The sequence below is a fragment of the Taudactylus pleione genome, unplaced genomic scaffold (assembly GCF_031769625.1).
Source record: "Taudactylus pleione unplaced genomic scaffold, aTauple2 ptg000061l, whole genome shotgun sequence".
In the NCBI taxonomy this organism is placed as follows: Eukaryota; Metazoa; Chordata; class Amphibia; order Anura; family Myobatrachidae; genus Taudactylus; species Taudactylus pleione.
Genome location: NW_028284463.1, coordinates 16,794,013 through 16,806,051, shown reverse-complemented (window position 1 = coordinate 16,806,051; position 12,039 = coordinate 16,794,013). Strand labels below are relative to the sequence as shown.

The 12,039-nt window shown below is 45.0% G+C and overlaps 1 protein-coding gene across 2 annotated transcripts in view; it reads right to left on the bottom strand.

Moving 5' to 3' along the window:
• Positions 1-9,556, bottom strand: part of LOC148535122 (melanin-concentrating hormone receptor 1-like) — a 69,179-nt gene extending 59,623 nt beyond the window's left edge. Inside the window, exons 1-2 of one of the 2 annotated variants that reach the window (XM_088464943.1) lie at positions 9,509-9,556; positions 5,644-5,740 (exon numbers count right to left, since the gene is read on the bottom strand). In XM_088464943.1, coding sequence (XP_088321069.1) covers positions 5,644-5,728 — 85 coding nt within the window. In that variant the 5' untranslated portion in view covers positions 5,729-5,740; positions 9,509-9,556. Of the gene's footprint in view, positions 1-5,643; positions 5,741-8,735; positions 8,809-9,508 lie in introns of those variants that run through there. The other variant, XM_088464944.1, reaches the window with a different exon arrangement.
• Positions 9,557-12,039: the final 2,483 nt, after the last annotated feature.

Below are 12,039 nucleotides of genomic sequence, written 5' to 3'. Positions count from 1 at the left end.
AGACAGCTATGGAGGGGGCAATCATTGATATATGCAAGGAGGACTACATGAGATGGCTATGAAGGGGGCAATCAGGGAGATATGCAAGGGCAATGAGACAACAATGGAGGGGGCATTATATGGAGGGAGGGGGTGATGAGACAGCTATTTAGGGGGCAGTAATATAGATATGGGAAGGGAAAGGGCAATGAGAGAGGTCCATGCATTCTAATGCTTTATTTTGGTTGTCAGTTGCAGATTCAGGGGGAGGGATATAAATTATTTGACAATTTCAAATGCAGGTAGTTATTCCCCATCTCTTTTCCAGACAGGTCTGAAACTTACCAAGTTTTAGACAACTACCAACGGAGCTTAGAACATCAGCTGGCAGGTAGGACATAAATTTAATTGCCTTGGTTATTGTATCTATTCCATGCCCTCAGTGAAAACAAGGATGTGGCTTGTGGGTATGGCATTCCTTGTGAGGCCACGCCCCTTGCTGTGAGTACGCACCCACTTTTTCCTTCAGTGCGCACAAGACTCCCCCTGCCCCACACCTTCCCCTATCATGGTGCCCCCCCTGTCAGATTTTTCTGTATCCGCCCCTGCCCCCCACCCACCATTTTTAAATAGGGACCTAAGATAGTGCACCTGAAAAAGGTCCATGGCCTTATGGGGAAGGGCCAGGGAAGAGATAGGGGAGGCCAGGAGATGTTGAGGATAAAAGAAGAGGAAGCTACAAGTGAGAATGATAGTAAACAGGAAAATTGCCAGGCCTAAACAGCGCCCCCTGCCCTGCGGTGCCCTGTGCCATGGCACTGGTTGCAATACCCTAGTTACGGCCCTGATCGTTGGTCATTCCGAATAATCAGATGGGCGGCAGGTTACTTCTGTTCTTTTAAATTCCTGGAGCACAGCATCTTGTACCTGGTGGAAGGGGTCATGTTGGAGTCTCTCTCTCTCTCCACATATATCTGCACAATGACTGATAGAGTCCAGCCTAGAGATGTACAAGAATAAGTATGAACTAATGATGTTTATATTGATAAAAGGATTTATAGGAAGATTGGGGAGGATTTAATGGATGAAGGAATTGTCGGCTACAATGCGGAGAGCATGGCTGCTACAGATAGATGTGATATATAACGCTGAGGCGTTAGTGATGTATGGATTCTGGTGGCCAGTGTGATGGGATTACTGTAAGCCCTGTGATTAATGGGAGAAGTGATAGTCAGTGATTCTATGGCTATGGATTGTAGATGGGAACAGGCATGAGTACCTGCTAAGGTTAATATGTTGAATGTATGTTATGGGGACAATGATGATTGTGATATTGTTACTGTAGGTTTGTACGATTATGGAGCCTATTAAATATGTGTGGGATATTCCCCAAAAACAGACTTTTTTGGGGGGTACCTGCAAATATTAAGTATCTCTCAGATGTATAATGAAGGGATCACAGAAGATATTTCCGATACCTGCCATGGTTCCTCCACTGTCGTCTGCAAATGCAGCCCCCATAGGTTCCTGTGGGGGCCGCAGTGCTACCGGACCAAGCTCTGGAATGAAAAGCACTCTAGTGCTTGGCCCTGATAGGATAGCGCCATCTCATTATGGCGTTACCCTATAATAGCCTATGGGCTACTAATTCACAAATATTTTAGGATCCCCCTCAGTCAGTGGCACCCGCCGAGGGGTGACCCCAAGGTGCAGACTCCCCCTTACTGACAGGAGCCGGGTGCTGCACTGTAGTATTAGGTACAGCACTCGGCTCGTGACACTGAGCGAGCTGGCCAGCATTGCACACGGGTACCTCCTGCACCCACCCCCAAGTAATAGGCACGGGGGTTTGAGCCGCGAGGCCATGCCCCCTGCCCGCGTGGCCACCCCCCCTTTCAGCTGCACCATCGCACTGCTCCAAGCTGTTTGCCAGGACAAGCTCTTATATATTGAAGCCCTTCTGCAGGAAAGAGAAACTTAGTAAATTTGCGTTAATTGTTTGGTTTTTTTACATTGCAAATCTGGGAAAAAAATATTTATCACATCTGCATTACAAATACAAATTGTGATAAATATGCCCCTATATGACGAAAATCTGGAAGAGCGAAACATATGTAATGTATATAGACAATATGGTGACTGTGAGCCAGATTCACTACCGATCGCAGTTGCTTATACGCACGCAATCGGACGATTGTCGCGTACCGCGCACTAATCGCAGTGCGCAACCGGCCCCTGCGATCGGGACTGCGATCACACTGGCTACGCAGACCCATTGCAGAGTGATGACAGGAAGTGCCGATTGTGGGTGGTGGCGGGGGTTGGCCGAACGCAGGCGTGCCGGTGTGTTTCAACGCCGTTGCAGGGGCGTGCATAAATTAGCCACTGCAATGCCATACGCAGCCTGAGGTCTCATAACGTGCGACAAAGTTAGCATTCCAGAGTGAGGTCTGACCTGCATTAGCTGTGCATATGGGTCCGATGTTACTCGATTGCACCGATGTTTTCGCAGTCTTGCTAACCATTACGGATGTGCGTGTAGGTGAAGTGGGCGTCCTTATGTAGTGGTGCGGCACCATTGCGATCGTCATGGATTAGCATACTATCGCAGTTGAACTGCATGCGTACGCTATATTGCGATCCTTAGTGAATCAGGCCCTGTGATACTTGTGATAGTATTGCACACAGGGCACACTGGTTTATTGTGGTATATGTTTGTATTCACACAGTAGTGTAGTTATACATACTTGGAAACAATCATGTTTGTAAGGTTTGTGGCTCTGCACAATGGGAGTTTTAGTTAATCAGAGTCTGATTACACTGTACAACAAATTAATACTTCTAATTTGTTTCCTTTCTAAAAATAGTCATACATTACTAATAGTCATACATTACTAATTTGAGGTCAAGAAAAACAAATGATTTCAGAATGTTTTTACTAGCTCTATTTTTTGAGCTACACTACTTGCTCTATACTGTATGTACATTAGTAATATAGTCATAGTGAAAAGCTATTTTAAAATAATCTGATATTTTCTTGATAGAAAATAAACAGTTGTTTTAATTCAATCAATCACAAATAAGAATACAAAACGAAACAAACATACAGCATACGAACAAACATACAGCATACGAACAAACATACAGCATAGGAAACAAACATACAGCATACGAAACAAACATACAGCATACGAAACAAACATACCACATAGGAAAGTACTATCTAATATAGTGGCCTATTCATGGGGGTGCTTTCTCTTTGCTTGTCGCTTGTACTCCTCTTCTGGGGCATCTCTTGTCACTGTCCAACAGTAGTGATCACCTACCCTGATATCTTTGTTCCATTGCTGAAATGTCTTGGTGGAATCGCTCACTATGCTTGTCACTCAGTGCACCACAGTTATCTTGTGAGGGTAATCCCGTGAATCGCATATATTTGAATAGGGGAGGGGACAAATAACCGATTCATTTAATTGGGTCATTAGGCCCCGCCCCCTCTGTGCGGAACGCAGATTGCTGGTAAGATTGTCTCCATTCTGCCCACTTCACTAGGAATACCCCTACATCGTCATAAATGGGCTATATCTCGGAAACATTTTCATTGTTGTGCAGTGATATCGACAGTCACAATGTCAACAGCACATGTCAGTGTTACGGTAAGGTTTAGGGTTAGATTTAGGCTGCAGTTAGTATTAGGATCTCAATGATGTAGCACGACCTTTAACAAAGTAATTTTTGAGCAGGAAAGTATTTTATAAGTTTACTGAAAATCACCTTTGCAAGTGGTTAATTCATGACATTAGTTGTTAAATGGTCATTAGTGTATTTGCCTCACTATTAGCCCCTTTGGTAAATTAACACGTCATTTTACATCTTTTGAAACTGCAAGTGATCAAGTAATCAGCTTAAAAGTTATAGAATACACACCATGAAGGTCATAGAACCAGGATGGTTTGATTTAAATCTGACCCTGCTTGAACAGTTTCAGCATCTCAACGTGGACCCAAATGAAATATGAATATGTATTTCTACATTAGCAAACCTTCATGATTATTATTATTATCCTTTATTTATATGGTGCCACAAGGGTTCCGCAGCGCCTTACAATGTACATAAACAAATGACCACACAAGACAGCAGTTATTAACAGTACAAAAGGGATGCAATCGGGAAGCCGGGTGACATTATACCGACAGCCGGCTTCCCGACTGTCATATCCCGGCGAGGGTGAAATGCCCGGCGTCTAGATGTAGATGCTGCTCATTTCACCGATGCCGGGAGACCTGCGCCCGGCATCCCGATCGAAGGGATGCCGGCGCCACGAGTGGACAGCCATGGAGGGGGGAGGGTTAGGTTTAGGGCACCCAAGGGGGGGGGGACACTTAGGGCTAGGCACCCCCCCGGGAGGGATAGGGTTAGGCTAGGGAGAGGGAGGGTTAGGATTAGGCAACCCCCCGGGGGACTTAGGTTCAGGCAGCGGGGAAGGGGGGGGTTAGGGTTAGGCACCTACACGGGGGATTAGGGTTGGGCACCCCTAAGGAGGGTTAGGGTTAGGGGGGTTAGGTTAGTCTATACTTACCTTCCAAACAATCGGGATTTCCAGCGCTGTTGGGCTCACGCTGCCGGGATCTGTGCGAGTGTCAGGCTGCCGCTGTACCGATTCCGTACAAACAATTCAGGACAGATACATGATTAATACATTGCTGCATAACACTTAAGCTGGGCATACACGGCCAGATAAAATGCCTGTCAAACCAACAGACATTTTATCTGGCAGCCTGCCAGCCGCAGATGTCCGCGGCATACACTGTGAGATTTCTCCCACGGTGTATTAGCCGACATATGCGCTCCGCCCCTGGGGGAGGAGACATTTCCCTGTTCATTCCATGGGAAGGAACACAGGAGATGTCTGTCTGTCGCGGCTGGGCATACACTGCCCGATGCGGCCGACAGTTTACCGGTAAATATCGCATCGAACGGGCATGCTGGACAATTCGGCATGCCCGACCGAGCAATATTTAACCCTCGGTCGCCCCCCCCCCACATGCTACAATTATCGGGGCGGATCGCCTTGATAATTGTAGAGTGTATGGCCAGCTTTAGATAAGCAGTATGGTGTCAGCAGACAAGGGTTAGGTGCTGTTCTATATTAAAGTATAATTAAGTGAAGGAGAAGCACATGAGGGAAGAGGGCCCTGCTCGTGAGAGTTTACATTCTAAGGGAAGGGGCCGACAGACAGGGGTGACACAGATGAGCTGGATAGGAGGGTTACAGTAATATAACATCTGTGGAAAGGTGATATAGTTTATATATCACCATGATATAGTTAAGCAATTGCTCTGCCTTGATCTTAGCTGGATAAATGGATTGCTAGCACAACCCAAGTTGCAAAAATAGAATAACCATTTAATAAATAAATGCCAACAATTTTCATTAGGCAGTTTTTCAGGTCCAAAATCTCTTATATCCTGTGCCAACACCAAAATACAAATGACAAAATGGCCGAGAGGGATCTGAGCATAATAAACTGGAGGCATTTTTACTGTAGCTCATTAATATAGCAATTATCTGCCATCATTTGCAAGATAAAAATTCTCAGTGAGCCCAGGCTCTATCATGAAATCGCCATTATTTGTAAAGTAAGAAGAAGCATCTTGAGTTACCAGCAGATGGAGTGCCCGTGCCAGTCAAATTGGAGTCATTGCAGTCACATGGGCCCAGCTGGACCCCATTCTCCAGCTCCGCCATGTTTATGGAGCCCTAAAACAAATAAATCCATATTTGGCACTGGTGGTTTCCAATTAATCACAATCACATTTTGTGCAAACATGTCCTTATTTAACGCACTTACCAGCCCCCTCCAATCCCCCCCCCCCCAATTTCACTCCCTAAACACAATGGGTTGTAAATACAAAGTGCATTCCAGTCATTAAGAACGAGCATGATGGTGTGCATGATGAGCCGTTGAAGACAAAAAAAAAGAAATGTGCAATGAGAAAAGTCACGAAACGCGTTGGTATCTAAATCTACAGATGCCCCCTAATCTCAGCCTTTACTTTGAGATGGAACAATATTCTATAATAAATGATTTAACCTCTGCGTTTAGTGTGCAATACGTTTGATGTGTGAGAGGAGGAAAAACAATCTCTTGTGTGGACATTCCTGCTATCAGGGAAATGTATTTATTTATCCAATTTCATACTGGGGATATAGGATTGACCGGCATAAAAATATGTCAGCAGTCAGTGAGCGGCTTCTAATGGGTTTTCTGAGTGAAGGCAGTTTAATTTGACAGGTGTAATGACACTTTGAAAGTAACAAAAATAGTACTCCCCTATTAATAGAATGATCTTTCTTTCCTGAAGGATTCGATCATAACATAATAGCGAGATATAACCACAACCAATCATGTAATCCGATTACATAACAAATAATGTTCAAATAAAGTTCAGATATAAGTATATTCTGTTTTTGTCTTTAAAGTGTTTTCTTTATCACTTCCACCTGGATAAATTATCGGGGTTGCCCCCCACACATTTAACTTACAGTTTAACGTTAATATATTGGCATATCAGGAGTTTCTTTTACGTCAAGATAACGACCATCACCTTAAGGTATGAATTAATTTCAGGGTTGTCCCCCACATATGTGCTGCACATCAAGCCTAGAGATATCGCTAGCGATCTGTAGTAAGTTAATGAAGGATGAAGCAGTGATCGTTCCATCGTTCAATAACTCGTTCCAGTGTGTACGGGCAATCCCCGTTCAAGGGCATTCGTTCCGATGTTGGAACGAATGCCCGTCGCTCAAGTGTGTAGCCAGCTTTTAGATCCTTCTCCCGATTCAATAACCTTTTCTTGGATTTGCCTTAAATATCCTCTGATCTTCATGAGGAAGCTTTTGTTTGAAAATGCAAAAGAAAAACTATGGAAAAAAAACCGTTGGACCTATCCCATTGGATTTATTTTGAAATCGATCAATTCATTATGTCGACTGAAACATAAACTGAGTGCGCTAGAATTTATTATGGTGTTTACGAAAGGGCTGAATTAATTAATCAGGCCTAGGCGGGTATTTGACAGTGATTGCAGAGTGTTCCGCGTACATCAGTGATAAAAATATATATATTTTGTCTCCATGATGTCATAAAAAATGTTAAATAATGAGAATACATGATATAACCCATGTATTCATACACTTGGCAGTGATAAATCCATGTTCCCTGATCATCTATTTTCAGTTGGCAGCCTCAGCCTCTCCTGGCTGACAGTGGTAATGAGGAGCTGTCTCTAAGTGGATGCTGGTGATCTTTATACTGTACATACGGCAGCAAACTAAAATAAAGAATCTTTATGCACCATGGATATGGTTAGAGCAGGGTTTGCAGACCTATAAGGTGGGTGCTGCCAGAGAAATGCTGGGCCAGATCCATGGGACTGCCCGGGGTCAGACGTTGCAGCTGGGCTAACCTTGCCTCCAAAGATTAATCAGTTAATTTGGAGTTGTGCACCTGTATTTCTTCTTTGTGTATATATCAATGGTCTCCACAGGTAGCACCTCCAATTATATATATATATATCTGTCCAGAATGTGCAGTCTGAGATCTATTTTCTCTGTAAACTAATTAGTGCATTGATTTGCACACCTGGGAAGCCTGAGCCACTTCCCACTCAGACTAGCACTTCTACAACATTGGTTACAGCATGTAGTCTGGCAATGTAATATGCACACCAGTCAGAGGCACAATAATAGGTAAGTCCTGCTAATATTTAGACTGTGTAGTGCAGCTTTGGTTCATTTTTGGGGTGTGGGTCCCCCTAGATTGCTTTGCTGATCTGCTTCAGGGCACCGCAGTATAACACATTTTCCTTTAACACATTTTAATACCTCACTGTCTGTTTCCTTTATATATATGTATTTCACTTTTTTATTTTTATGCTTTATATCCGGCCACTCTTAACACTTCACTTTTCTTATTAGAGCGGTGCTTTGGGGTGGATTGGCTGGGCTAGTTTGGGGGTGTCCTGTGCTCTGGATTTGAGCCTTAGTATGTTAGGGACCTGCCCTACAAGAGGTTACCCGGATATGGTGGGCAGGCCCATAAGCTTGGCCAAGATTATGCCAAATACCTCTATTGTATTTACTGCAAAATGTATTTATTTATATATAATCAGTTAATTTGGAGTTGTGCACCTGTATTTCTTCTTTGTGTATTTATCAATGGTCTCCACAGGTAGCACCTCCAATTATATATATATATATATATATGTCCAGAATGTGCAGTCTGAGATCTATTTTCTCTCTAACCTTGCCTCCCCCTCCCCCTCCCCCTGTTATATTTTCCTAATGTCCCTGGGACATGAGATACATCTGAATAGGCTGATGTCTAGGCAATGTATCCATTGTGCGCAAATTCTGCAGCGAGCAGGGTGTTGCTTCCAATGACATCCTCTTTCCAATACAAAAATAAAACTGAATTGAATTCTTAAAAAAATAAAGAGAAAAATTAAGTAAAGACACATTTTAGTTGAGAATACATTTTGTTGCTCACAGTACTGCCTATTCCTTGACTTGAATCGGTGAGCCAAACTTTCCCAGAATTATGCCAGCACTCAGCATGGTGCGGTGAGCAACATTTCATACATTTTCTCATTTGCCAAAACTGTTTTTTTTTTTTTTTTGTTGATATCCCTGAAAAAAATGAGACGATTTTTCTATATATCATATCATAACTATGTTTTTTTCCAGAGCTTACTTCCAGTTTCAGGTAAAGCACAAAACAAAATCTTCTAGGTCCAAATCCAAGTCTTTTTCTTTCCACCTCATTGAAGACTCATCGTGTAAGCCATAGACGTCTGGGCATTGGTGAGCACACTTGTGATGCACTTTGTAGAGCTCTGACATATAAATAGTTTCCTAATTCCTAATAAAGTTGCAGGTTGGTGCCATTAACACGAAAAATCACTGTGAGGTTACGGTGTGCAAATTCCCTCCCCCCCCAAATTGCTAGACAAGTGTGCAGCTTTAATGATCTCAGTATTCCGTTTTCTTCAGTCAATCCCCTGCATTGTGTTGTCTCGGTGACTTTCTGAATCCTCTTGTCATTTCATGCTCGGATAGGGTAAGTCATTTGTAAGACACTTTAAAGGTGGTGGGTATGCAAATCCCAGAAGCTGAATAGGACCTTCCTACCTGTTCATCAGTCTGACTCCTCACATCCAATAAATGTGCCTTTGTATCGTCTGTAGCAGAGGGTCTGATCGGTCTATTTAAATACCCCCAGCTGGCAGTAATTAACCCCTAGACTGCTGGAGGACTATAACCGAGGTATTAACAACTTCATGTAGGTTATGACTGATGCAATGCAACAGGACCTCTAATGAATGTTGTAGTAGTAGTAATAATAATAATAATAATCTTGTGATCACCAGCTGACTTCAGCAGTGGTGGGAGATAATAATTCATATTCCCAACATACCAGTATCTGCGTCCCCATACAGTACTCTGAATTACAGCCCCAGTAAATACCTTGAGAGGATGCTGCTGGCTGGTCCTCTGCTCTCCTCTGTGAATGGAAAGGAGCGAGGGAGCCCTCCAATCACTGCACTACTGAGCCCACGATCAGGGTTTTGTGTGATCCTGGGCAGTGTAAGATGCAGACAGCCAATGACTGTACACAGTCCTACAGCCACCAGCATTACGAGAAGCTCATTACACGCATTCTCCATGCTACGGTGCCAGCTGACGACTGAACTTGATGCAGCTGATGGAGTTGGTACAGTGGACGAGACGAGGGGAGTGACGTCATTATTTAAAGCCATTTTACATTTGCCACCAAAATATAATTTTCTGTCACCTTAATCCTCAGGATATTTTCAGTTTTTAACGAGAAGCTGCAAGATTTAAAGAGCACCTGGGAGTTTGCGTCACTATTGCTTATCCTCCAACATGACCTCTCCCATCAGGTACAAAATGCTCTGCTCCTGGACTTCTCACCTAATTTATGATTGCAGTCACCTGTGTAGAACTAGTTAATTGATGAGACAGGTGTTTCACCACAGGTGGCTGCAATAAAAAATTAAGAGGGAAGTCCAGGAGCAGAGCATTTTGTACCGGATGGAAGGGGTCATGTTGAAGAGTCTGTTATTGTGGTCACCATATAGACTCCCCCCGGGCTCTCTGTGCCTCTCCAGCCTCATGCCGCCCCTGTGTCTCTCAAGCCTCATGCCACCCATGTGTCTCTCTAGCCTCATGCCACTTGTGTTTCTCCAGCCTCATGCCACCCTTGTGTCTCTCCAGCCTCATGCCGCCCGTGTCTCTCCAGCCTCATGCCACCCCTGTGCCTTTTCAGCCTCATACCACCCCTGTCTTTCAGCCTCATGCCACCCCTGTGTCTCTCTAGTCTCATATCACCCCTGTGTCTCGCTAGCCTCATGCCACCACCGTGTCTCTCCAGCCTGATGCCACCCCTGTGTCTCTCCAGCCTCATGCCACCCTTGTGTCTCTCCAGACTTGGGGATATATTTACTAGTGCAGGTTTTTAGAAGTGGAGATGTTACCCATATCAGCAAATCAGATTGTAGCTATTATATTCTAGAAGGTGCTAGATAAATGTTAACTAGAGTCTGATTGGTTGCTATGGGCATCATCTCCACTTCTGAAAACCTGCACATTAGTAAATATACCCCTAATGCTCTCCCTATGTCTCTGCAGCCTCATGCCCCCACTTACGCAGATGCTTGGATTTGCAGTCGCGGGTAGGCGGATTACCGTACAACTCTGTATCAGATCCTTTGTTCTTCAAATTGCTTATTACCAAAAATTCTGTCCCTCCAGAATAACACGTCCTGTCTTCTTCCAGCTCAAAAAAACCTTATGCCAATAAAAAGAAAGTTGATTTATATGAAAGAGCTGCTAGTAACATTTAGTAGCCATGTAAATTTCAGGAACGTGTCAGAACTAAATAGGGATGGCCATCGACCATCGATAGTTAGAAATCCTCAATGGTTAACTGTCGATGGTTTTGCCATCGATGGATGAGTGGGAGACGATAGTTTTTTCTTTTTTCCTTGACAGGACGGAGCTTAGCTCAGATGCCCCCGGTGGTCGCTAAGCCCCGCCCCAATTTTTGATCGGCCCGATGTGCCCCAAGCTGCGGTGGCCATCGAGGAGTGCAAAATATCGAAGGTTCACCACAGATGGTTTTTGTGCCATCAATGGTAATCGTCGATGGTAACCATCGATGGACACCCACGCTATTGGCTATCCTTACAACTAAATATAACTGGGAACTGAGGGTCTCATTCAGGCCCGCTCGCGAGCGCAGGACGCTCGCAAGCGGGTCGATGGTACCCAAATGCGCATGCGCACAACGGCGGCTGCTCCGTCGTGCGCATGCGCGAGACCCGGCGAGCGACGGGGAAGAAGTCGCTCGGGGTCTCGCACCAAAGGGGGCGTGCTGTCGATGGTGAGTGACAGCACGCCCCCTTTGGTGGGCGTGCCGGGGCGTGGCTGCCCAGATGGAGGCGTTCGCATGGGAACGCCTACTGTCTGGGTCCGGCCCCACTGACATCACTAGTGATGTCAGTGGGAGTGATTTTGGCTCTGATAGAGCCAAAATATACTCCAGGGCTTGCGGCAACGAGACCCTACCGCAGGGTCTCGTCACAAGCCCGATGGTCGCGATGGTCTTGACCATCACGACCATCATCATGGACGCTCGCATAAGCTGTGGGTGGTAACCCACAGCTATGCGAGCATCCAGGAGGACGCACCAAAAAAAACCAAAAAACGCCCTGATTCAGAGCGGGCGCTCGTTCAGAGTGTCCGGCTCTGAATCAGGCCCAGAGGACCTTATTCAGCAGTGCAGGGTAGTGCACTGCTGAACGCAGAATCCCGATGATCGTGAATCTGCGCAGGCACGTGACCCATTCTGCGCATGTGCAGAATGGGTCTGCAATCCCGCACGGAGACTGGCGGCAGACTGTCAGTGATTGACAGACTGCTGCCATTTGTGGGCGGCGATGCCCACCCTTTCCCAAAACGGAGGTGTGTTGCCG